The 26,250-nt window shown below is 40.7% G+C and overlaps 1 protein-coding gene across 3 annotated transcripts in view; it reads left to right on the forward strand.

The window, feature by feature from the left end:
* The window catches only part of NFATC1 (nuclear factor of activated T cells 1), a 202,448-nt gene that overhangs the window by 125,979 nt on the left and 50,219 nt on the right, over positions 1 to 26,250 (forward strand). For 2 of the 3 annotated variants that reach the window (XM_060244120.1, XM_060244119.1), the window contains exons 7-9: positions 3,742 to 3,797; positions 6,254 to 6,386; positions 24,152 to 24,832. In XM_060244120.1, the coding sequence (XP_060100103.1) occupies positions 3,742 to 3,797; positions 6,254 to 6,386; positions 24,152 to 24,832 (870 nt within the window). The remainder of the gene's footprint in view (positions 1 to 3,741; positions 3,798 to 6,253; positions 6,387 to 24,151; positions 24,833 to 26,250) is intronic. The other variant, XM_060244121.1, reaches the window with a different exon arrangement.

The following is a 26,250-nucleotide window of genomic DNA, read 5'->3' on the forward strand; positions in this document are numbered from 1 at the left end:
GCCTCAGCATGGTACAATGCCCTAGAGTACACCTTTCAAATGACCCATTTTCCCAGGGGAGCTGATCAGTTGTAAAAGTGGGAGATCCCCAGTCCCCAGCTGGAAGCTGGCAAACCTGGTTTCCCTAATCTATGTCCAGCGCATTAACTACCAGACCATACTGGATTGCAAACATCAATCCTTAGTGAGATCATAAATCTGCAATAATTTGTGTTTTTCCCAGAAGAAAAGAAGAGGCCCATCCTTTGGGTTTTTAACCCTTGACTGCTCTTCAGTTTGGAGAGCAGAACTGGAATGAAGATGCATCTGGTAGATGAATTGTGAAATTATTAATTCTCTAGAAATAAATGGCTGTTGGTATACATTTATGTGTTCAGGGCTCATGGCTTCTGCAAATGAGATCCCTGACTCACTAACCTGGGTTTCATTTTTGGGAGGAGGTCGCTATATGTGTAGGAGTGATGTACAGAACATTTTTGTTCAGTTTTTCAGATACCTTTTGACAATAGCTATTAAGAAAATGTACCTGTTATAGGATAAGAGTTTAAAAGATTAATCCTCTTATGGATCGGTTACTAGTTAAAAGAAGAGGAAGACCACTAATTGACAGGTTGTACAACTGAAAGAAATCAGCAGTAAATATTTGGAGTTGGGTTGGACAATAAGGTAATCAGACTTGTGGAAGACACCAAAAAGGGGATTTTGTCTGTGCACCAAAATGACAGATGGGACTGTGGGCAAATTCACACATTATATGTAGCTCTGTAACCTTATTAACAAACTTATTTCTTCTGTTCTTTCACTGATTGTAGCCACTGGAGCTGTGATTTCAAGTGTTCTACAGCAGCGAGAAAGCAAACTCATTGTTAGAATTCGGAAAAGGGACTGAAAATTAAAAGTATCAGTGTTATCATATACATCTGTGGTATGGCTGTGATATGATAACTTTTTAGACACTTGGTACCAAACTAGAGCTGCATCTATGCATTGATGGATATTGCACTGTGGATACTGAAACATCACTGTGCTGTAGCAATCATTCACAACTGGAAAGAAGCCATATTTGGGGATGTTTCTGCATTACCAGAGTAATGCAAGAAGAATTGCAACCCTTTAGAGCTTCTGGGCACCTCTGGACTTCTGACACCAAGTGATGGTGGCAGCCACAAAATGGCTGTTGCAGAAGATACCCTATGTGCTATAAAATGGCCGCCATAGCTTATCTTCAGTCACACAGCGAAGATCCATGTGCTGTGGTGGCAGCTGCTGCCAAAGCAACATTTAAAAAAAACCTTTACAGCTGATGAGTTATTCAGTGGTCAATCAGAACCCCTGCTTGGCAAAAACTCCACCTGGCCCCTTTCAAAAAAACACTTGGCAGGCACCAGAAAGGGTGTTAGTGGACTCCTGGCATATTGCAGGCAGCCCTGGTTCTAAGCTATGCTGCTGAAGTACTATCACAGGAATATCTTCAATGGCAGTATGCAAGCCTGCTCAAGTGTATCCTCTGTGACACTCAGACAAGATAATGATAAGGTAACACAGGGATGTCCTAGATGGTTGCCATAAAGATGAACATTAGTAGGATCTGACAAAATCATACCAGCATCTGTATTGCGTGAGTTTCCGAAGGGTGCAAGTAAACATCATTATATCTAATTCTGAAACAGATCATAAAATGTGGATCAAGGATTCCGTATAATGAGGCCAGGGACAGACAGGGGAAAGCCCCATGTGCAGAAAAATATGACATGTAAAAGAAAAATTAATTGGAGGTTAGAAAAACTTAAAATCATTGAAGCACGTTCTGCTTCTTTAAGAAAAATGTATCCCTGAGATCTTGTGAGGGTACATTTTGAAATCTTAGTACGCTGGGGTGGGGGTGGGGACTGTTGAATCCAAGTGTTGGTTAGTGTCAGTGTGGAGAAGGGATGAAGAGACGGAATTTTAGAAGGTCCAAAAGTAGGAAGGAGAGACGGTAAATCTGGAAAGTGGAGGAGCAGAAAAAGTAAGAAGGGAAAGCTGAAGATCCCTGTGCAAGCACCGAGTCATTACCGACCCATGGGGTGATGTCATGTCATGATGTTTTCTTGGCAGACTTTTTATGGTGGACTTGCCATTGCCTTCCTCAGTCATGTACACTTTACCCCCAGCAAGCTGGGTACTCATTTAACTGACCTCGGAAGGATGGAAGCCTGAGTTAACCTTGAGCTGGCTACCTGAACTGCAGAATGCGACAGAGGCTGCTTGGGTAGAAACAGAAAATTAAAGTGTCTGGGAGAGTCAGGAAGAGCCTGCAAACACTGCTGAGGGGGAGGGCACACAAGATCCTCCACCATGAGTCCTGCAGAAGCCTTGCCTCTGGCAGATGTTCCCCTTTGAGGTGGGGGAATCTTTTCTAGTGGAACCTTGGCAACATATCTTTCTAGCTTGACTTCCCCTAACCTTCATAGAGCCTTCATGTTAGCCCACTTTAATGTCCTTCCGTCTGCTGTGTTGAATGGGAGGTTTAAGAAAATTCCCTATTCCAACAGGTTTTGTGTTTGTGGTCTGAGGAATATAGAAAGTACTGAACACGTTCTCCTGCACTGTACATTTTACTGTGATATTTGTGCCATTTACTTAGATCCTCTTCTTCAAAATCATGAGGGACTATCTGATGGTGGTAAGACTCTCTTCCTATTGTCCACTCATAACCCTGAGATTGTTGAGACTGTGGCTAAATATCAGTGCTATGCTTCTAAGAGGAGAGGAATGTTTCAAATGTTGGGGTAATATATATGTACTTTCTTCCTTGCTGATTGTGCACATCTATGCTGTTATGCCAATAAAGGTTGTTGTTGTTGTTGTTGAGTCCTGCAGGTCTCCCAGTTGTTTAAAGAGAAACAATCTGTAGTGACTGGCTGTGCAATAATCTGCATTTTGCAATAGGATTTCTTTTGTAAAAAGCATGTTGGTTACTGATATTTATAGTAAATCAGACAGCTTTAAATGAGTCACTGTTATCCTGGACGTGAAAGTGAAAAGAGAAGAAAAAGGCCATTCACTGGTGCTTGAAGAGAGGCTTAAAAATGCAAACAGTGATGTGGCAAGAGGTTTAAAATAAGAAATATTTGCATTCATACATCCCAGCATGGTAATAAATATACAAAATGGATGACATCAGGTTTCCTACTGCAGGTGCCTTTGCCTGAATTCCAAATGCTGGGTAGGCAAAACTTGTGTGCAGCAACAGGCTGGCACCTGCAAGCGTGACAGACATACAAGTGGATAAGCTTGTGTAATAGATCTCTGGGCGAGGAAAGAGAACCAATAGATGGGTCTGTTCTTTACCCTGCTCAAAGTTCTAGCTGTGGCGCTATTTCCATTTTCCCTTTGAGCAGACATTCATATTTCTTGTAAATTGCTTGAAACATCTAACAGGTTCAGCCTGGGTGGCTAATTTGAAAGCATGTCTTCTTCTTTTTAATGTCATATGCAGAGGTACAGTTGTGGAATATGATTGCTCCGAATGCAGATGGTCCCACATTCAGTAGCTGGCACTTTCAGTTAAAAGGCTAATAGGTGATGAGACTTTCTCTGCCAAACAATACTGAGCTACTTGACCAGTGGTCTAGTAGCTTTATATGTTTTTATGGGAGATTTGAAAATGGTCATTTATTTCCCATTTTTTAAAAAAATCTATGAGGAGATAATAAGGGAAGCGAATTAGACATGTCTTTTTATCTTCTTATATTTTAGATGGTCATCATGTGTGGGAAATGGAAGCCAAAACTGACAAAGAGCTGTGTAAGCCAGTAAGTATATCCGTCCTGCCTTCATTCCTCAGTGAATGCATTCATGCGTGTCTGTTCATCATTCACTTACTGTGGTGGTTTGTATGTGTGAAAAAGCTGGATTAAACACCACTACTTTCATATCATCTGACTTGTTAAACGCAAATGTTTTCAATGGAAGCAGTTCCAACTTCTGCTTAGTGCATCATATTTCTCTCAGAGCACAGCTAAATATAAAGCAGTTCATTGCACTAAACAGAACAGGCATCAAGCATTTTAAGGTTTATTCACGTTTTGTGCTCAGGTCTGTTCATTCAGTTGTGGGGTGTTTGAAGCTCAGTTCTTTGCATATTCACTCAGAAGGAAGCCTCACTAAATTAAATGGGTCTCCTCCCAAGTAGGTGTCTGTGCTTGTGTGAATTGACCCTAAGGGCCTTCACTTGAAATACGAGGCTGTACTTTATTTAAAGGTTGAAATATCCTCTTGTTTCTTTTTAAACAAGGGAGTAAACGAAAAAGCTTAGTAAAATATGTTACATTAAATTTTTATTGTTGTGTTTTTGCAGTAAAGCTGGTCTGCATTTTTCGCCTTATTAACAGGGCAGTAACTAGATGCTGCTGTTTTTTTAAAAAAAAACGTTATCTTTGAGGGTGGGAGAGATGGGGAATTATTTTTGTGCTTCTTTTCTGTTCTGCTATCCCTTCCTTGGCCCTGGTTTTCATATTCCTCAGGTATCAAACACTTAAGGTCAGTGTACTGGTACATACACAACAAGACATGTCGGTTTGATCCTGACATAGGGCTGCCAAGTTCCTACCAGGGGCAGGGGAACCCCTGGTTTAAGGGACCCCAACCTGCCGGCATGGAGCAGGTCAACCCCCAAAGGGCCCCATTGTCACGCCATGTGCCCTGCGTGATGATGTCACCCGGAAATGACATCATTGTGCCAGGCATGGTGCACCAGGGATTTTCTAGGATTCGCGATAAAACTCTATGGTACCACGAATCCCAGAACATCACACTGGGAATGCTACAGAGTGGCAGAGGGACTTGGCAACCCTACCCTGACAGTGTAGATACTGACTAGTTTTTAATTCACATTTAAAAAAAAAAAAACAGTACAAACTATAGGGGAAAATATGCTATGAGAGTACATATACATTTCTTCTTGTAATCACATGCTGGGGAACTTTAAAAGCTCATGTTTAAAGTACCATAACATGTGGAAAACAAAATCATGACTATATTTGCTATGTTTTGGTGACAGTTGATAACATTTTAAGCCCCTCTGAATCGGTGGGTCAGTGTTTACTGGCAGTAAGAAGAGCTGTAAGCAGTACCCTTTTTTTGTAGAAAAAGTCCAGCAGGAGCTCATTTGCCTATTAGGCCGCATCACCTGGCCCGGGAGCACATGACTGCCGAATGACAGGTTGGGCCAGCTGGAGCCCTGGCCAGCCCAGGGGGAGCTTTGCTTCTGTGGGCTCTGGCAAAAAAAAAAGCCCTGGCTGTAAGAAGAAACAAAGCATCTATGTCAGGGGTGGCCAACGGTAGCTCTGCAGATGTTTTTTGCCTACAACTCCCATCAGCCCCAGCCATTGGCCTTGCTGGCTGGGGCTGATGGGAGTTATAGGCAAAAAACATCTGGAGAGCTACCGTTGGCCACCCCTGCTCTATGTGAAGAGAGATTGAAGCAAATCCTGGAGTTTGGCTTCAATCTGGTGTTTAAAAAAATTTGTTGCAAGTCCCCTTGAATATGTTTTATTAAACAGTGGGACATAAACATTTTATGTAAAATAAGTGGAAAGTAAAGAAAAAGTTTCTTCCTTCTTAAGAAGGTTCCATTTACACTGAAGAGATGAGAAGGTTGTGTGGTTGAGGTAAAGACTGGAAGTGAGGCTTTGTAGATATTGAAAATACGGACTCAAAAGCAACATGTTTCTCAGAGTGTCTGGGGAAACCTCTCTATAGACATTTTTAACTTGGGGATGTTTGATATTGGGGGGGGGGGGTGTTACTCAGTACAGTTCTGAAGAAAACACATGTACAACATTCATCAACAACACATATCAGATAGGAGGCATGAAAACTGTACTTTTCATTGTTCACTCTTTGAAAATACCTGCAAGTTGTGATAGAGAACGGGTCATGCAGATACATGCTCCTAAGAAATTTAAGGAAGGCACTGACAGGAAGATAGGGTGGACAAAAGGAGAAGGGCTTAGTCTACCTAGTCTCCCCTCAAGTAGCCCCATTTCCCCCATTCCCCAAGCACTGACTTGCAAGTATTTCAGAGAGACATGGTAAAAAAATACACAAGTGTTTACTTCACGTTTCCACATTACAGAAAATATGCCAAGCTTTCAGGTAGCTTCCTCACATTTGTGTATGAATATGATAGCACAGAGGTCTTCTGTGTAAATCAGTTTTTATAATGTTGATATTTTTTTTTTTACCATAACCATACATTTTCTTTTAGACATCATTGGTGATTGAGATACCGCCATTCCGCAATCAGAGAATTACAAGTCCTGTCCAGGTTAATTTCTATGTCTGCAATGGAAAGAGAAAGAGAAGCCAGTGCCAGCTTTTCACCTACCTTCCTGCTAATGGTAACAACATATTTATAATTTCAAGTGGCAGAAACTAAGTATTGTGTAGATCATAGAAAGAAATGGTACCATAAGAAATAATAGTAAACCTGCAGTGCTCTTGAGCAATTTAAGCCCTACATAAATATTCTTAAATTATATTGTCAGATACCCTGAAAAAGATTTTATTGGTCTTGCTTTAAATAAATAATGCGCTGGTTCTTTGGTAGAGGCCTCTGATCACCTTTACTGTTGTTACTAACTTATAAGTAACTAGAGGCAGCTTATCCCTTATTTACAGAAGATATGACACATGCAGGGCCGACCCTGCCACTGGACAAACTAGGCAATTGCCTAGCCTTCTGGGGGTGATGAATTGGGCACCCCCCACATGACTCAGTGACCTCACGTGACATCACACGATATGCTGCCGTTGGCCCACTTCTGTCAGCCTTGCCTAGGATGCCAGTTAGTCTAGGGCTGGCCCTGAACACATGCTGCCACCACCATCCTGAAGAATTATTTGAGTAACATCAGGCTGTAAAGAACAGATACTGTTCATGGAGGGGGGGAGTAGAGGAGTAATTTAAGCGGCCCTTCTTGCCACAGCACTCTTTTTCCTTGCTTAGCATATTTTTTCAGGCTTTCTCAGGGAGAAGATGGAGGTCAGCCTTGGCATATTTGGCAACTTTGAAAAAAGGCACACACACCCTTAACTTGCTACTATCTTCATAAAACATGCAAGAGTGCCACGTTCTCAGGGTGCAGGCAGGCAGGAGTCCAAAGCCAGTCCAAGGTCAAAGTCCAGGAAGTCAAGCAGGAGCCAAGTCACCAATGCAGAATCACAAACTGGAATCAGAAGTCAGTGTCTAAAAGCCAAAAGGTCAGGGTGCCAAGGAAATCAAGCAGGTCAGAATCAGGAAGGAGCGTGGATGCAACCCAGAGAATAGACTTGTTGCTTCCAGAAGGTTACCAGGTCCTGGGTGGGAGCTATATGGGAGTCTCAATCAGCCTGCTCCCTGGGTGGCAGTGACTCTGCTAGAACTCAGGGCTGAGAGACCTGAAGCATCGACGTGCTTCATGTCTTCGCTCTGAAAGTTCTTTCTGGAGCCTGCATCAAACTCTTGAGATGGAAGGAGGACAGCTTGGAGTAGATTGATCGTCAACAGCTGACACTGGTGCCTGGCTAGTGATTGATAGGTCAGCTGCTGTTTGTTCAGCTGAGGAACTGGCTGGCAGCTCTTCCAGGTCTGTTAACCCTTCCAGCTCCTCTTCAGGGCTCCTTGACAGGGCTCATGACACCGAGCAAGGGGATTGACTGATGTCACATCATATATTTATAGGCATTTATATGGAGTGGAATAATGGTGCACAACAGCAATCTGCTCTTTTAGCTTGGCACTTCCGCTTGCAACCATGAGTTTGCAGAATTTTCCCGAAAAAGGCAACACAATACACATGTACTACAGATACATATAGCATGCTAATCTGGAAGCTAAAACTAGATTGCACAGTCCACTTTAATTTGGTGTCTCTTCAAAAAACAGCCCCCCAAAGCCCCAGATACCCCCAGATCAATTCCCCATTGTAGCCTATGAGACCATTGACTATAATGGTCCCCATAGGGTATAATGGAGCCAAAAAATTGACAATCCCAAATATTTCCCAAATCTGAACACCATACCACTATTGAATCCAAGAATATCAGGAAACACCAATATTTTTTAGATTCAATATACCCAAACCCAAAAAATACCAAATTATTTTTGCACACTCCTACCTATGGACTTCCTGCTAAACATTTGTACCAGGTATATCAGGTTTCCTCAAAACTATTGGAATGAATGAATGAATGAAAACAAATAGAAAATAATGAAAGGGAAGATGATGTGCTGTCTTTTAAAAAGAGATAAGACTCCTCTGATATTAAGCCCAGCACCTTTATATACATACTATAATGGGTGTGCAGGTGGAAACAGAAATAATTGCAGACAGCTGCATGTCACAACAAACCTGCTATACCAGCTCAGGAGGAAAAGAGGAACACAAGGACTTGTCATTGCTGTGCCCAAAGGGGCATGTGCGCTAGCCTTGTCTTGGGCCTGAGACGTGCAGTTGGGCTGGTGTACATGCCAACTGATTACAATTACAGGGCTTTTTTGTAGAAATAGCCCAGCAGAAACTCATTTGCATATTAGGCCACACACCCCTGCCGCCAAGCCAGCTAGAACTGCATTCCAGTGCATTCCTGCTAAAAGAAAAACCCTGCACAGTCAGCAATTGATAATGATATTTAGCATTTACAGTGTTTTTGAAAGCTGAAAGCAGCATCTGCTTTTTCAGCAATCTATAAAGCATGTCAGTATTACCATCCCCATATTGCAGAAGAAGGAGGGAGGCTATGGCTGAGACAGTAGAGAGTTGGTGGCTGCTACTAACTTAGCCACTACCATTTTACAGGCATAACAAAGTATACTTTGCAAATGCTCTTTTTGAAGGAAGCGCATTATCATGCTAAATCAAGATCAAGATATGTTCTGTACATATGTGAGAGAATGTATTTCTCTCTTTAAATCACTTCTCCAAGCCAAGCCAGCCAGTGACTTGGAAAGTGCATTTAAAGTTAAAGTTGCTTTCTTTCCATCTCTCCCTCCTACCTCCCCCACCTATTTGCCTTCCTTTCCTCCTTCCTTGCAGCTCTCAAGCATTTGACACCCGTGTCTTGTGGCTCTGACATTTATTATATGTGGCTCTTACATTAAGCAAGTCAGGCCACCCCTGCTCAGGATGCTTGGTGCTGACCCCACCACTAGCTGTGGTTACTGTGATAAGAATAATACAATAACCTCAGTAAAGGTTATTGGACCCTCTTTTTGTTCAACCTATGTATGAATGATCTTTCAACTTCCTTTAATAAGTTTTGCTATCCAGCCCATTTTGGTCAATTGCAATATTCCAGTTCTGTTTTACACTGTTGATACTGCTCTGATCTCTCAGACAACAGTTGGTTTGCAGAGATCATTTTAAAAATTCTAAGAATTTTGTATTAAGGAAGACCTGAAAATAAACTACCAGAAAACTAAAGGAGTTGTTTTCTCAGAAAAAAAAAAAGGAATCCTTCAGTGTTCAGATGGACTCTGAATGGGGAAGAAATTCAGCAAGTGAACAAGTTTTTATCTTTGGGTATCCTTTTCACATCTGACCTAAAATGGAGCCTCATCAGTCACTGATAAGGAGAAAAGCAAAAACTTGTGCCAACAGCTTACTAAGCTTTTTTTCTAAATGGTGGTGGGAACTATGGTCCAGGTTCTGTTCAAGTCTTTAGCCTAAAAGTCATTCCTATTATCCTTTATGGAGCAGCCATAAGGATTGTCTCGGTTAATTAAAACATTGACAATTTTCTTTTTTTTTTTCTGTGATAATTATTAAACTTTCCTCACTATGTGGCCAATGTGGCTCTCTGTTCAGAACTGAGCCAATCTTCCCTTGAGGCAAGGGCTTGGTTACAAGTGTTTAGGCTGCTCATCAAGTCATACCCGAGCAGCAAAGGCTACCCAGCATTTCTGAAAGAAGACTCTTACAGGTCAATGTGATTTAAGACTGTCTTTGAGAAACTGTTGACTCTTGATGTTAACCTGGGCACTATCCAGGCTCTGGGCTTTCATGCAGTATTTGCTTTGGTGAGAAATTGTGTAAAATCAATCACCAAAGCTCTGCCTTTAGAGCACACCACACTTGTTCATCCCAATTTACTGTTATTCCACCTCCAAGATCTCTTCCTTCCTACATCTATCTGTTGTCTTCTCAAAGCCTGTTAAGGGTGTTCATTCTGGCCGGACGAAATGCTCACTCCTGGGCAGTTATGAGGGGTAGGTTCATGCGTTTACCTTATTCAGAACGAATCTGCGCTGTCCCTTAGGTAAGACTGACATGATAGTGCATATCCTTCTGGAGTGTCCTTTGAATGCTAATCTGAGAAGGCATTATATTTTACAGTGTTTGCAAGTTCATTCAGACGTATATTCCTATGACTTAGTTACCTTTTTACTTCCTGATCCTAAAAGAGATCCAAAAAGAACTCTAGCAGTTTCAAAAAATGTTTTTCCTCCTTTTCTCTTTTGGATGATAAGTGATTAACAACAACTATCCACTGATCAATGTATCATAGAGCTTTTATTGGAAAAACAAAAGGAAAGGAATAATAAAAGTACTTTTAAGTCATTTACTCTGTAGCATTTCACCAATATGAGACCAAATTTAGTTCCTAAAATTCATAGTACTTCCAATAACTAACATCTGTTTTAAAACTTAAGTTTAAGGATGGGCGAAATTACTTGCTCTGTGTTAAAAAAAACACAACAACCCTCTACCAGTTATAAGAGTGACAGCTAGAACATTGCCAGATATGTTTTTCCAGATAAGAATTCTACTTTTTTGTTTGCTTGTAATGTCCCCTGGCAGTTTTTATTCAGTGCTGAGGACCTAGCTTTCCTTTTTGATATTCTGCTCTTCTGCGAGTACAACACCACTCACTCATTTCCTATCAGTGTTACTGGGGACTATATGGTTTTAAAATTTCAGCGCAGGAAACAAATATAATTGACCCAAGACCTAGAAAGTTCCTAATAATGTTCTATTGAGTAAATAAAGATAGCAATATTAGACTGGGGGTGGGAAACACTTCTAATGCTCAAGCTGTCGAGAAGGCTGCCAATGTAACAAGGGCAACTGGGCTCCAATCCACAAATAACATTTTTTTTTGGGGGGGGGTTTCCCCTTATGGTCCTTTTTCCCAAATAAAAGTAGCCTTGACTGTCCTCCTACACACCTACTTACCATATTCTGGCACCTTTAAAAAGTGCTTCCACACTTCTAAAACTTCTGCTAGCTGCATTTGTGCGCTGCCAAATTCATGCTAAATATTTCTCCAAGTGTATGTATGTTAGGGCCCAGGCTGTTCACACGGTAGAAAGAATCCTGTACACAAAAAGGCAGTTTATGTGTTGAAAGTGATATAATGACACTTAACCTTTCATAAGACCATTGAAGGGCTAATTCTTTAAGCTGCACAACATAGTAGGGCCTTTATCCATATATTTATACTCCACTTTTCTCCCCAAATGGGACCCATTTCAGCTTACAACAGTTCTTCCTCTCTTATGCTTTATCCTCACAACAACTTAAAAGGTCGATTGAGTGGAGACGGAGAGATTGGCTCAGGGACACCCAGTTAGCTTCCATGGCAAAGTATGGATTCAAACCTTGGTCTCCCAGATTCTATTCTGATACTATAACCATCACAGTATGCTGAAGCTCAGGCGTTTTGTATTAACATAGCAGAAATGGGACTGAAGTAAGGAGCTGAAACCAAGAGATACTGTTGATTTGTCTAAGTCTGCTCAGCTACTGGTGACTTCAGCTCATGTTGTTAACCATCACCTTCCACCAGCAGGTCTTAGGGTATGGATGGATGCAGTACATACAGATATTCCTACCATGAAGTGATGTGGTTTTGAACTGGCCCTGTTCATAATGGGTACATTGCTGAAGTAACCAAAGACTGTTTTAGATGAGGTTGTTGAAGTATAAATGATCTAATTTCACACAGAAATTACCACACCTTTACAATATGGAGTCAGCAACCTTATAGGAAAAATGCTTTTAACAGAGTTATATCCATCTCAGTACACAGCATTCTAGATCATTTCAAAAGTCCCACAGTACCCCTTGTGAAAAATCTAAGCACTGCAGAATGAAAGCTACAGTGATTCTGAGCATATTTCTGAAAATAGTGGCCAACTTTGTCAGCATTGGGCTCTACTTCCTGTTCTGTGTCTATAATTATCTCTTGACTGTTTGCCGCAATAGTTTTCTAGTGATGACATTTAAAAGTTACCCTACTCTTTTGCATTCTCTCTCCCACACTTTCTTTACTAAAATGCTATGCCAGTCTTACACAGGGGAAAGTAATAAAAAGAGATGCAGTGTGCTATGGCTCTCTTTATTGCCACACAGATCTTTGGTTTTACTGCTAGTCTCTTGACATGTTTCAGCTTTAAACTTTCATGCTAAGTTGAGCAAACTCTTTAACCTTGCTGCGTCTGCAGAACAGTTTGTTGGATTGCATGAGGGGGAAAATGGCCCACTTATTATTTTTAAAAAGGGATCATAAAAGACTCAAGGAGGTGTAATATAATCATTTTAAATGTTGTAGAAGATGCCTGCTCTAGGATAATTTTGCAAGATACAAGGGATATTTGTTGCTTTATACTGAATACTAGATGGCCAGTATTTTGCCAGCCATAAAACTATTCAGGGCTTATCTTGCTGAGTCCATTAGAAAAGCTGTAACTGGTCCAAGAGTGCAGTTTTTTGATGGGCAAAGTGAAGTAAAGTAGTGGAATGCCATAGAGCCAGGGCCATTTCAAGGTATTTCATCGCACCAAGCAAGGTACCATTCTGCTGTCCCTTGTTTAGCTTATAATCAACTCATGCCCAACTGCTGTTGTAGACCAGCTTTCTTGATAGCTGGAATCATGCAGTTTAGTCAACAGCTAAGTCCATGTTCAAAAGTACAAAAGTTTTTTCAAATTGATATTGAACCAAGCCCAGCTACCAAGCTAGAAAATACTAGGGGCCTTATGAGAGTGTATCAACAATTAACAGCCTCTTATTTCTTTGTACATTTAAGAAATAAGCCCTAGATAACTGAATGCCAGCAGTTCTGTCAGCTTCTCTTTAATCCCAGAATGAACAACTACAATAAAATAAGGTCGGTATCCAAGACAGGATGGGCTTTGAGTTCCATAGGAAAACAGTGAATTTCATTTGAAAGGTTGCTGCAGGAGAACCTGTGCACACATTGACTCTGTTTGGGGCTGCCCCCCCCCCCTTAAAAGTTTTGGGTAGGAAAAAATATGTCCATGACTGGTCTGCACAAAAACTGTCCCAGTGTGTGTCTGCACAGAAGGTGTCAATGAACAACAGCTACAGTTAAGTGGAACCATGTTTTTCTATACACTGTGGACATATCCGGTTTTCAGATCATATTGATTTCTTTAAATGTTCTATCTTCTGAAGCTTTTGAAGCAAACCTCTGTGTATTTTCAAACTCATACATCAGATTAAGAAACAGCCTAAAGGATGAAATGGTAGAGCCTTGTTGCAACCTGTGCAAATCTTCTGAATTCATGAAGATAGAATTGGAAGTTCAGAATTGGAACCTATTAATCATTTTGGAATTGATTCTGATTAAAGAAGAAAGTTGATGGTGGCATTTTGGAAGGCAATGTTACTTGTTTTTTTAAAAAGATTTTATGTAGCTAATTTTCCACACTTATTGTGACCTTTGCTGTGTAATATTACTGAACATGAGTCAGCAGTGCAATGCGGTAGCTAAAAAGGCAAATGTGATTTTGGGCTATATCAACAGAAGTATAGTGTCTAGATCATACAAAGTGATTGTATCACTTTATTCTGCTCTGGTGAGACCTCACCTGGAATATTCTGTTCAGTTTTGGGCACCACAATTTAAGAAGGATATAGATAAGCTAGAACATGTCCAGTGGAGGACAACAAAGATGGTGATGGGTCTGGAGACCAGGTCCTATGAGAAAAGGCTGATGTATGTTTAGGCTGGAGAGGAGATGACTGAGAGTACTTGAAGGGCTTTCATAGAGAGGATGGTGCAGAGTCATTTTCTGTTGCCCCAGAAGGTCGAACCAGAACCAATGGGTTGAAATTAAATCAAAAGAGTTTCTAGCTAAACAGCAGAAAGAACTTCCTGACATTTAGACCAGTTCCTCAGTGGAACAGGCTTCCTCGGGAAGTGATGGGCTCTCCCTCCTTGGAGGTTTTTAAACAGAGGCTAGCTGGCCATCTGACAGTAATGCTGATCTTGTGAATTAGGCATTTTTATTTTTTGTTTATCTTCTGGGCGTGGAGCAGGTGTCACTAAGAGTTTGTGGGGGAAAGTATTTGTGAATTTTTTGCATTGTGCAGAAGGTTGGACTAGATGACCCTGGATGTCCCTTCCAACGCTGTGATTCTGTGACTCTTGATTCTGTGATGACTGAACAAATCAATGTTATTAAAAGTCTGCCTAAGTATCTGTATTTAATCACAATCCTTAATACTATGATCTGTTATGCAGAAACAAATTGCATTTGGAAAGAGGATCACTTGTGAGATGCTTACTAATATCAATTATATCTCTGGTAAGCAGGTGTTGCAGGTTTTTGCTATATGTGGAAATTGTTGATTATAGAGAATGAGCATTGTTGTAAAGTACAAATAATTAAAGCTTTCTGACTTTACTACAGTGTCAACGGCTTCTGTATTCAACCCTAAGGTGGTGCCAGTTGGGAAAATAGAAAAATAAGATCTGCATAAGAACCTAATGAGGCTGCTTGCTGTTCCACCGGTAACACTGCAGAGGAGGAAAGATTTAATTATTGCTTGCATAAAGCAAGTACCTTTAAAATTACAGATATATCAGTACGATTTCATGTGTTTAGATATATAATACATTACATGGTAAAAAAAAACTTGGAACACATAAGAAAATAAACACTGCATGCTTTTTCAATTTTCTAAAAGCTTTCAATTTTTTCTCCTGTCCTGTGAAAAAAAATGTTTTCCCACTATGACTTCAAAATTTTCTGAAATTACTTATCTCTGTTCTTACATTAAAAGTCTGGAGTAGAATATTCCTCATAGAAAACCAGTTGGGGAAGGCAGGTTTTACCCTGTGGTCTGCCAGACTGTGATACTAGGATCCAGTGATTTATTGGGTCTTGTCCAGTACTAGAATCCTAAGAACATTTTAATAACCCATGCCTTGGGTCCCTTGTGCACTTTAGCTCACTATTTTGTCCCATACTTTAATCTTGATGGTAGAAACAGGAGTAATTATGTATTCAAAGTCTGTGACTTGATGTATAAAGAGTAGGGTTGCCAGCTCCAGATGGGAAATACCTGGAGATTCGAGGAGTGGAGCCTGAGGAACATAAGAGCCCTGCTGGATCAGACCAAAAGTCCATCTAGTCCAGCTTCCTGTCTCACTCAGTGGCTAACCAGTTCCTCTGGATGGCCAAAAACAGGACACAGAGGCCAAGACCTACCCCTGATGTTGTCTCCTGGCTCTGGGATTAGTGCCTCTGAATGTGGAGGTTCCCCTGAGTCACCATCGCTAGTAGCCATTGATAGATGTGTTCTCCATAGAAATATCTAATCCCATTTTAAATCTGTTTATTCCTGTGGCCATCACTACATTCTCTGGTAAGAAATTCCACATTTTAATCATTCTCTCTGTAAAGTAGTATTTCCTTTTGTACATCCTGAACCTACTACATATCTGCTTCATTGAATGTTCTCGAGTTCTTGTATTTTGGGAGAGTGAGAAAACGTTATCTTGGTCAATTTCTATCCACCCCGTGCGCAATTTTATAAACCTCTATTATGCCTCCCCTTTAGTCATCTGTTTTCTAATCTGAAAAGTCCCAGGCTCTTCAGCCTTTCCTCATAGGGAAAGTGCTCTAACCTCTAATCTTCTTGGTTGCCCTCTTCCGTGTTTTTTCCAGCTCTGGAATGTCCTTTTTGTGATACAGCGACCAGAAGTATCCACAGTATACCAAATGAGGAGGGTGGGGTTTGGGAAGAGGAGGAGCTTAAGTGGGGTGTGACATGGAGTTCCCCTTCTGCAGTGGCCATTTTCTCCAGGTGAACTGATTTCTGTAACCTCAGGAGATCAGACTCCAGCTACCATGTGGAGGCTGGCAACCCTAATAAAGAGAGTCCATCTTAATCTAAAGGGTTGGACCAGACGATTTTAAAATACTTTCTGGCCATGAGATTTTGTGAAGTTTCCCTTGCTGGTAAGACTTCTGAGCAGTCTTCCTCTTTGAATACAATGACACTGTGGGAAGAGTTCACCATGGTTGCCAGCTCCATATATAACAAGTAGGTGGCATGGGGCAATATGTATTCTAGGTGGAAATGTGAAACAATGTCTCTCTTCTGTGCATATGCTTTTTCTTTGCAGTTGTCTGTTTTTTGGCTGTCATGTGACATAGCATTCCGTTGTGATATTTAACAGTCTATGAAAAAGCTGGCAGAACTTTGTCAGTTTTGTTTCCATTTGGAAACAAATGCATTTTGAGAGCCTTTGCAAGTAGATTGCCATCAAGCCCTGTAAATGGGGTATTTTCTAGGGTAAAAGAGTAGAACTATATTTTTATTGTTGTTCCTGCCTTTTCTCTGATTTTAGGAGGGCTTTTTGTCCCATGTCAATTGTGAATTAATGTACTATCCTCCATGCTGTTCATAAATGTATCATCTGCTTGCCAGGATTCAAGAAAATATGCCTGATTTATAGACTGCAGCCAGCTAATTCTTTAAGTAGAAATTCTGGATCACGAATACTTCTGTTCCCATCCCACTGTGTACCATCTGCACCTGTAAAGCTTCTAAGTCATGTCAAAAAGAAGCATAGACTCCAAGGAACTCTATTTCAGGGGGGGAAATGACTGCATCGCTTTATTTTATCTTGAGGTTCCATCTTGTTCCCATCATGTATTGCTCTTGTGATATCTCCTTGAAGGTCAATGTCATATGTAGTGATGGAATGCTAAGACTGAATATAGGATACCTAGTTTCAGAGATCTCCGATGGAACTGAGTAAGCCCCTGGTCTCAAGTTATATCCAAAGCATGCTTTTTGCAATTAATGCAGTGCTAAGCAGGAAATGGGGGGGGGGGGGGGTACCTTGAGGATTTCTGTCCAAGGACATCTGAGTGTGCCAATGGATAAAATTAGGATAATATGGATGAAGAACTATTATTCACATCAAAAGATCAGAAAGTGGACACTTGAACAACTTCAACAGAGCTTTGTTTTCTACAAGCAGCATTCAACTTTAGTAATACCACTTAACTGCTGGCTAATTCATACTTCTGAGTGTCTCTTTTGTAAATTCTGAGAAAGAAAAAGTGCTGAGTTTGATAAGCATTTTCCCTTGAACTGTATATTCTACATATAGACTGAAGAGATGGGGAGATAAAATGCATCCTTGTCTGACACCTTTGCCAATTGGAAACCATTTTATTTCTCTATATTTTGTCCCAGTAGTAGCCTCTTGTGCAGATGACAGGCTGTGCATCAAAACAATCAGTTGTTGTGGCACCCTCATTTCTTTTAAAACCAAATATAGCTTTTCATAGTCACCACAGTCAAAAGTTTTGCTGTAGTCTATGAAATACAAGCTGATCTTCTGAAATTCTCTCATATGCTGCAATAACCAACATAAATGTGCAGTGACCTCTAGTGCTTCTTCCTTTTTTCAATCCAGCTTGAACATCTGGCATTTCTCATTCTATATATAGTAACAATCTTTATTGTAAAATTTTGAGCATCGCTTTACTTGCATGAGAAATCAAGGCGATGGTCCAGTAGTTGCTGCAGTCTTTGATGTCTCCTTTTTTAAATATGTAGATTGAGTGTTTCCAGTTTGTGGGCCATTGTTTTGTTTTCCATATTTGTTGCTGTATTCTTGTCAAGATTTTGATGGCTTCCATTTCTGTATCGTGGAATCTCTGTTGATATCCCATCTACTCCTGGTGATTTGTCCCTTCCCATTGCTCTCAGTGCAGCTTTCTCTTCAGTTTCTCAAACTCTAGGTTCTTTTTCAAAAGTTTCTTCTTTGAAGGAATCTGTCATTCTTTCATCTTTTCTTCTGAGAGTCAGAATGGTGTAGTGGTTAAGAGCAGTGTTCTCTAATCTGCAGAATCATTTTTGATTCCCCACTCCTCTACATGAAGTCTGCTGGGTGACTGTGGGCCAGGAGAGGATTGTAAGCCACTTTAAAACTTCTTAGCATAGAGCAGGCCCGGCGCATAGGAGTAAGCCACGTAGGTGGCTGCCTAGGGTGCCAAATGGTCTACAGGGCACTGCTAGGCACCCCCTTCCCACATGCCAGCTGGCGCAGCTCTGTCTCTTTCCCCCACCTCAGACTTGGGGCGAAGGAAAGAGGCAGCTCGGCCTCACTTCTGGGCTGCCTCCCCTGCAGGGAAGACATCCCGAGAGTGAGGACTAGGCCCCGTGCCGGCTCTTTCCCCCGCCCGAGACTCGTGCGGAGGAAAGAGGCGGCTTGCCTTGGCTTTGCTCCCGGGCTGCCTCCTCTGCATTTTATGACACACATGGGCCAGCCTGACAGAGTCGCATTTATGTCAGATCTGGCCCTCATAAAAATGAGTTCGATGCCCCTGTCCTAGAAAGTGAAAGAGAAGACAACCTTCAGAGAATATCACTGGAAGTACATGCACCACAGCCAATAAAGTTTCATTATTAACATGAATGCCTTTATCTACAAGAAGACAGAATATGTCAGAATATGTTGTGGCATCTTACAGCTGCCCTAACTGAAGAAATAGGCTCTTACCTATGAAAGGTCTTGCTGTAATAAATTTGCTTATTTTAAAAAGGATACCAAATTCTTGGTTGTCATCTGATTGGCAGCTGAATGCATTGTAGCCTTGCCTCTTGGAAAAATATGTCTTTCTTATACATTCTAACAGCCAAAAGCAAAATAGATATATTTTAGAGCAGTGAAAATATGGATTTCTAACATGTTGGAGCAAATGGGCCTGTTAAGAAAGTCATACATTTTAAAATTGATCATGCTCATACTTCCTCAGCAAAATTGTTCATTATCTTTTATCAAGATTTATAACTTTTATGTTCAGAGCCCTTCATTTCACATTGAGTCTCATTGTACCTTTTCAAACTTTTTTTGTGTTCTGTTTTAGTAACTGGTTGCTAATGAATTTTTTTCCTGTCATTTCAGACAGGCTTGTTTTAGTAACCAGCTGCTAGCAGAAATTATTTACTTGTTCATGCAAGCTTGCTTGCATTGGGTAGCAAAGTGTGGTTGGGTCGCTTTTGAGGGAAACTGCTTTCTTCCATTTTCAGCTCCTTCGTTGTGCTTTTGAACTGCTGTGGTGTGCTGTTTAAAATGTCGTACCACTTCCTACAATATCGCTTTTTTTCCTGCCCTTTTTCACCGCATGATCTTTCTTGGACTTAAAAAAAAAACTTTCTAAGGTGGGCGCTAAACCACTATAGCACTGAAGTGAAACAGCAGCACCTTTGAGGTATATTGACTCCATTCAGTGGTGCCTCTATGGTGATTTAGTGCTATAGCACTCACCTTTGATCTTTTTTTTTTAAGTCCAAGGAACATTGCGCAGTGAAAAAGGATGACGAAAAAGCAGCATTGCTTGAAATTACCATAGCAATTCAGAGACAACTCGTTAACAGAAGGAAATTCACTGTATGAAACCCCTTGCCCTTGTATTAGTTTATTTGAACTAGAGAACATCTTTGTTCTAATTTCCTATCTTGACACCTCTAATGAAATCATCATGGAACACTTAGGACCATATTCACTGGGCCAACCGCAAGTAGACCTGAAAATCTCTAAACCATGCAGCAGACAGAGAACAGTCTTGAGGGAACTGATGGAGTTCCATTTTAGAGAGCTGAACAATTCTGCTTCATACTAAATAGAATCTCCTGTAGATTAGTTCCTATGAGAAAGAAGGCATAATCTTTTAGAGTGGGATACAAATTGTAAAACAAGAACAATGACAAAACCTTTCCAAATTAAAAATTATTTGCCATTCTCAGTTCACGTACCTTTACACAGGTTCATGTCACACACAGGTTAATGTTTTCAGATAGTGTTTTATACCATTTGTTGTACAGCATTGATTCAGTACTGACTGATATGCATTTTTTACCATTTTCAGACATTCTTTTCACCCTCATAGAGCTACAAAACCAAAATGTAACTGTTGTTTTCTATGTAGAAAGCTTACTTACTGAGCCTCACTTAATAAAAACACCTCACATCAAAGCCTAGTTTATACCTTTTAGGCAGACCCAATGTCAGTGAAATCCTATGTAAATAAATATCCTGTCTGGAAATATCCTATATGGAAAATGTTTTTGAAGAAAATAAACATTACCATTAATCTATGTAAGGAAATGCCCCTAAATTCCAGAACATCATAGTCACCTGTCCGGTTCCCAGAGTGCCTGGAGACAGAGCTCACACACATCTGCCAGAAGGACATAGGTTTGTCTACCAGACTGGAAAGGACGTATGAGTACCAACAGCCACAACGCTAAAGCAGCACTCTGTGTCCCTGGGAGAGCACCAGCAAGGAGAACGGATGGTTTCCAGTCTCGTCCGGGCGAACGCCATCTCTATCTTGGAGCGGAAGAAAGCGCACCGTTAGGAGCTATCCAGGCCATGCGGTTTTCAGCTTCGACCATAGAATCCACTTTGGGAGGCTAATACCAGCTATCTCCCAGCAGTGCCAAGACTCCATTTCAGCACAGCGGGAAACACACGTACGCAACAGATGTTACCCACCCATGGAACCATCAAGCTTATCCAGGCATGGATCCTGCCGGACCGCCTAAGCCTTTGTCTAATGAAACTCAAGGCAAAGACTGGTAGCAAGAACACAGAAGAAGAGGAAGACCATCTTCAGCCAGAGCCAAGTTCCTTTGTGTAAACCCTTGGACCCTCAGGAGATGGGAGGTACAAGGGTGTTACCTAGGCAATAATTTGGCCATCTATTGTCACCCTTTTGGATAAGTTTAATAATCTTAAGTACCCCTCCACCCAGTAATTTCTCCCATTCTTCTCCCCAACTGTCATTTTGGAGCCTCCCCCTTGGCCCATGGTCACCTGCACAGCCAATCAGGTAACCCGGGCCCAAGCTTGTTCATTGGTCAGTTATGGGTACCCAATTAGGTGCCACCAATCAACTTGCTATTGGCTACTTCAGAAGTCCAGCCCTTATGGTCACTACAGAGCCTCCCCTTTCTCCTCCCTTGTACCTCCCATCTCCTGAGGGTCCAAGGTAGTCTATTTAACCTCTGACCCAACTCCACTCATGTGTGAATCTAGCAGTACCCTATCTCCGCTGACTAGATCCATCCCTGATTCTTGGCCAGTTGAGGGTCCCATTTCCCCCATCCTCTTTCGTCGCCATTGGAGCCTTCCTTGAAGACTACGATAGGTAATTATCACCCTGTTTGTCTACCCATGTGTTGTCTCTATATCGCTCTCTATTTTTCTTAGGACTGTATGAATGATTTTATGAGTATTTTATCTTGTATGTAAGCCTATATTTTTCTGGAATAAATTTTAATTGTTTTACTTAATTAGAGTCCCTAATATTTTTAAGCATTAATTTCTGGATGTGGAATCCTGTATACACAGGTAAAAGATCCTATTAAGCCAGGTGCCCATCTGACAATTCCCCAACCTCAGTTATGAGGGCATTTTGGCTTACATCTAAAGCTGTCATTCTGTGATTTCACTTCTGAATAGCAACCCAATACACAACTTAGTTACATCATGCTACCATGTTAACCATTACTGGTTACCATTGAATCTGCTGCAGTGCCCTTTACTGCATACATAGGCATGACTAATTAGCATGCAACCCCTCAAGTAATTTATGAAACCTTTCCTGTGGCACCATAAGCTGTGGGTTAGAGATGACCACTATGGATTGCATATTCATCATTTACCTGAGTAAGCAAGCTCTCATGATAAAATAAGGATTAATTGGGAAGTTTTGGTAGATGCTCAACTACTTAAGCTAAAGAACTGGATTTTAGAAAATACATTTCTCATTAACTATGGTTGTAATCCCATGCACAATTTGGAAGTATACCTCATTGAAGGTAGTAGAATATAAATTGCATATAAATTAACTTTCATTCCAACTATTCATTGATTTAAATCCAGTTTGCTGTTGAAAGCTTTTGTGGCTGGAGTCCATTGGTTATTGTCAGGACATATTTTGTAGAAAAAGCCCAGCAGGAACTCATTTGCATATTAGGCGACATCCTGTGATGTCACCATTGTTCTGCACAGGGCCTTTTTGTAGAAAAGGCCCAGCAGAAACTCATTTGCATGTTAGGCCACACCCCTTGACACCAAGGCAGCTGGAACTGTATTCCTGTGCGTTCCTTCTAAAAAATCTATTGTAGATTTTTCTGAACTATGTGGCTGTGGTCTTGGCATTGTGAGACCTGATGTTTCACCAGCAACTCTGACCAGTATCCTCAGAGGTGTAACCAAAAAAACTGGAGTTTTGGGCCATATCCCAGAGAGAACTCCAGTTTTCTGGGTTACACCTCTGAGGATACCAGTCACAGTTGCTGACAAAATATCAGGTCTAACAATACCAAGACCATGGCCACACAGCCTGAAAAGTCTACAACAACCAATTAAATCCAGTTATTTAACACAACTACAAATCACACACACTGCTGAACATAAATGCTAAATCAGTGCCTTCAGTTATAGATTGGACTGTCTACTTAACCTGCTTTGAAGTAAACAGTATGGAAGAACGAATGGCCTTATTCCTGACCATTTCATACCAGTAGAGATTCTGTCTGAGTTGCTGTCCAGTACATAATAAACTTTTACAAACACTTCAGTCTTCTCTTCCTGTTTTTTTTAGTGACATTGACTTGTTTACAATAGGCACTTAGTCTGTTGCAGTGATTGCCATTGTGCTGAGAACTTTTGTATAGGTGTGTGCTCTGTCTATATACCTCTTTGGACTGTGGATACTGACCATAACTCTGATTCAATTTTTTGATAAATTGTATCATCTCTTGGGAAAGGAACACCTGAAACAGTGAATATCAAAGTCCAGACATAAATAGGAGATGAAATAATTGAGACAAACGCTCATATTTGGAATCAGCAATATTTACTGGGGAGAACCCTCATTTTAGTTCCTGATGTGGAAGATTTTGGCATGAACTTCTGGAAGTCCTTATTATCTACTGGGATCTAGAAAAATAACATACATATTCATATTATTTTTGTTGTTACTGGTGTTATTCTGCTTATCCTTAGGATTGTATAGTTGTGTATAGTGTACAATAGATTACTTTGTTCATATTTTGGGGGCATGTTCCTGTTTTGTTACTCTTGCAATGATATATGTGGCAGACACAGTGATTGCTTAATTGGAAGATTAGGTGGCCTGTTCTTGCAAGGAATTGCTTATAAGTATCTGAATCAAGTCAGTCATAGTCCTGATAGTTCTGGCTGATTTTTTTTTTTTTGTTTCCCCTAGTGTAAGTAATAAAACCATACCATAGACACAGTTTTACTTTTTGTTTTTGAAAAAGAAAAGTCAGATTCTAGTTTATTCAAGACAAAGTCTTATGATGAAATGCATCATTTTTCATGAGCTTGCCATTCTCCTGACAGTTTTGTTTTTGTGAACTCTGAAAGCCCCCTCTTTTTTTTTTGCCTCTTCGTGCTTTAATTTACCCATTGTGCAGACATCTATCAAATGGGCCATCAGTAGCAGTACACATGCAGTAGTACATCCAAGTTAAAATTCTTGCTTTGATTACTACAAATCCGTGGAGCCCTTGGGTCCAGAGCTTCTACTGCAGCACAGCTATTTGCAAATAGATTTTTATAGCACATTAGAGCTGGAGGAGAGTCCAAAGAAAATAGTCTTTTTCAATATTAGAACCAGCTGTGACTTTCTTGTGTGGATGACTCATTCATATTTTTTATGGGGTGGGAGAACCAGGCAAAGGACACACAGAGTCTTATTCAAGATGTTGTTTGTTTTTGCAAAGGGTATCCTAGCCACAAGCCAACTTGATCATACCAGTGTGCAACGCTGTGTTTATTCAAAGCACTTTTCTATTTTTTATTCTTTCAACAGTTCCAATTATAAAAACAGAACCCACTGACGACTATGAGCCTGCTCAAACCTGTGGACCAAGGAACCAAGGATTAAGCCCTCTCTCCAAGCCATACTACAGCCAGCAGATCATGATGCCTCCTGATCCTGGCTCGTGCCTTGTGGCTGGCTTCACTTCCTGTCAGCCGAGAAACACTGTGATGTCATCGTCTCCCAGCTCAAGTCCTAAGCTGCACGATCTTTCCACTCCTGCTTACAAGTGCATCACCAACCCAGGCCACAGCCACCTAGGACTTCAGCAGACCGTTGGAGGGGTCCCCACCATACAGGAAGTGTCAAGGTCTATAGTTGTGCACCCAAGCTCTCCAGATCAGGCATCTCACATCATGCTGCAGCCGCAGGTGAGTCAACATCTGAGCAGTAGCTGTACCCTTGGTTACCAGCAAACACTCTATCCCAACAGTCCCTCATCTCCAGTTCCATCTGTAACCCAAGAGCCAACCTTTTTGCAGTCCTGCAGTCCAACTCACTCATCCATAATGGGTCAGCAGCAACTGCCGAATGTTCAAAGAAATGAATCTCCAGCAGATCAGCCACTGTCGTTGCCCGAGTTGCATGAGGACAGTAATCATAATTTGGCCCCTATTCCTGTAACGATCAAGTGTGAACCTGAGGAATTGGACCAGTTATACCTGGATGATGGTAAGTCTTCTGCAGATGTAGAGGTTTGTGTTCAGCCATTTTGATGTGCCACTGAGTTCTTTTAAACTCCATAAGCATTGATGGGGAAGATTGCCAATTAACAGTCTTGTGGTTTGGAGCAGGATTTTGCTTGGGTAGACCTCGGTATGGGAAAGATTTCTTTAATATCATCCTCAGTAATGAAAATGTATGATCCAAATTTTAAATCCTGATAGGCATTGCTGAATTATCTGCATGTCCAATAGTTACAGTGCAGTAATCTTAACCATATGGTATTGGCCTTCGCCCATGCCAGTGCTTGCAGAATGGCACTGAAACCCCATTTTGAATTGTCCCATTGTCTGTATTATGTTACATCTTGAAATAAGCAAGCCTGCTCTAAGGAACTAAATGATAAAACTGCTCTATTTCAGGTAAAACTTTAAAATAAAAAAACTAAGTCATAACATTCACTCCTTGGCATTTGAAATTCAAGTTTGCTTCCCTTCCATACCTTCACCTCTCTTGCTTTCTAATAAATTTGTAGTTGGCTTTTTATTAAAAATGCTCCAACAAGTGTGTCAAATTTCCAAAGATTTATTTGTTCAGTGTAATAAAGGGTAGAAACTGAAATGTATATTACCTTATATTAGTTGATGCCTAAAACCATGGTAGCTATTACGAATTTATGCCGTCATGAGGTCCCATTCAATAACTGCATAATCTCATAAAAGGCACTGTTAGTTGACAAAGGTATTTGCCTTTGAACAGATCTTGTTTCAGTACAAATATGCAAGTGACAGTCAGCTAAGGGGGAAATGATTCCCAAAGGCAGTTTATTGTAAAAAAAAAAAAAAACACCTTGTGGAATATTTTATTCCATTTTAATCAGCAGGGCTCCATCTGAATTCAGATTTCAAATATTAGTATTTTAAAGCCTGAATAAGCAATATTATGTTCTATGGCTATGGGGTTTTATAAACACCCTGCTCAGATGTCAGGAAACTGCCCCCAAATCAGGAGGAATAACATTGATCAAAATAGTATACAACTGGTAACAAACTTTTTTTTGTATTAATGAGATCAATTAATCAAAACCGTTATTGGCACAGAACAAAACACATAATGATCACAGATTCCACAGATTTTAAATATACAAAGACAGTCATCCCACCAGAGCTTTAACCTTGTATTCTCTAACCCTCAGAACAGTAGAGAGGAACCTTGCCACTGCAAAGGTATTATGGGAGTGGAGATCTGATAGAAGGAAGGATATGCGTCTCTCTTATGGGCAACTGCCTGTTGATCAAAAAGGGGCTAATTAAGCCATCCCATATTTTGTTGTAGAATTCACAACTAAGCAAGATGTGAGAATCAATTCTGTTTTCCTGCTACTACACAGACAAGTCCTTTCAGGGTAGGGAACATTTGCAAATCTA

Source organism: Heteronotia binoei, chromosome 7 (assembly GCF_032191835.1).
Source record: "Heteronotia binoei isolate CCM8104 ecotype False Entrance Well chromosome 7, APGP_CSIRO_Hbin_v1, whole genome shotgun sequence".
In the NCBI taxonomy this organism is placed as follows: domain Eukaryota; kingdom Metazoa; phylum Chordata; class Lepidosauria; order Squamata; family Gekkonidae; genus Heteronotia; species Heteronotia binoei.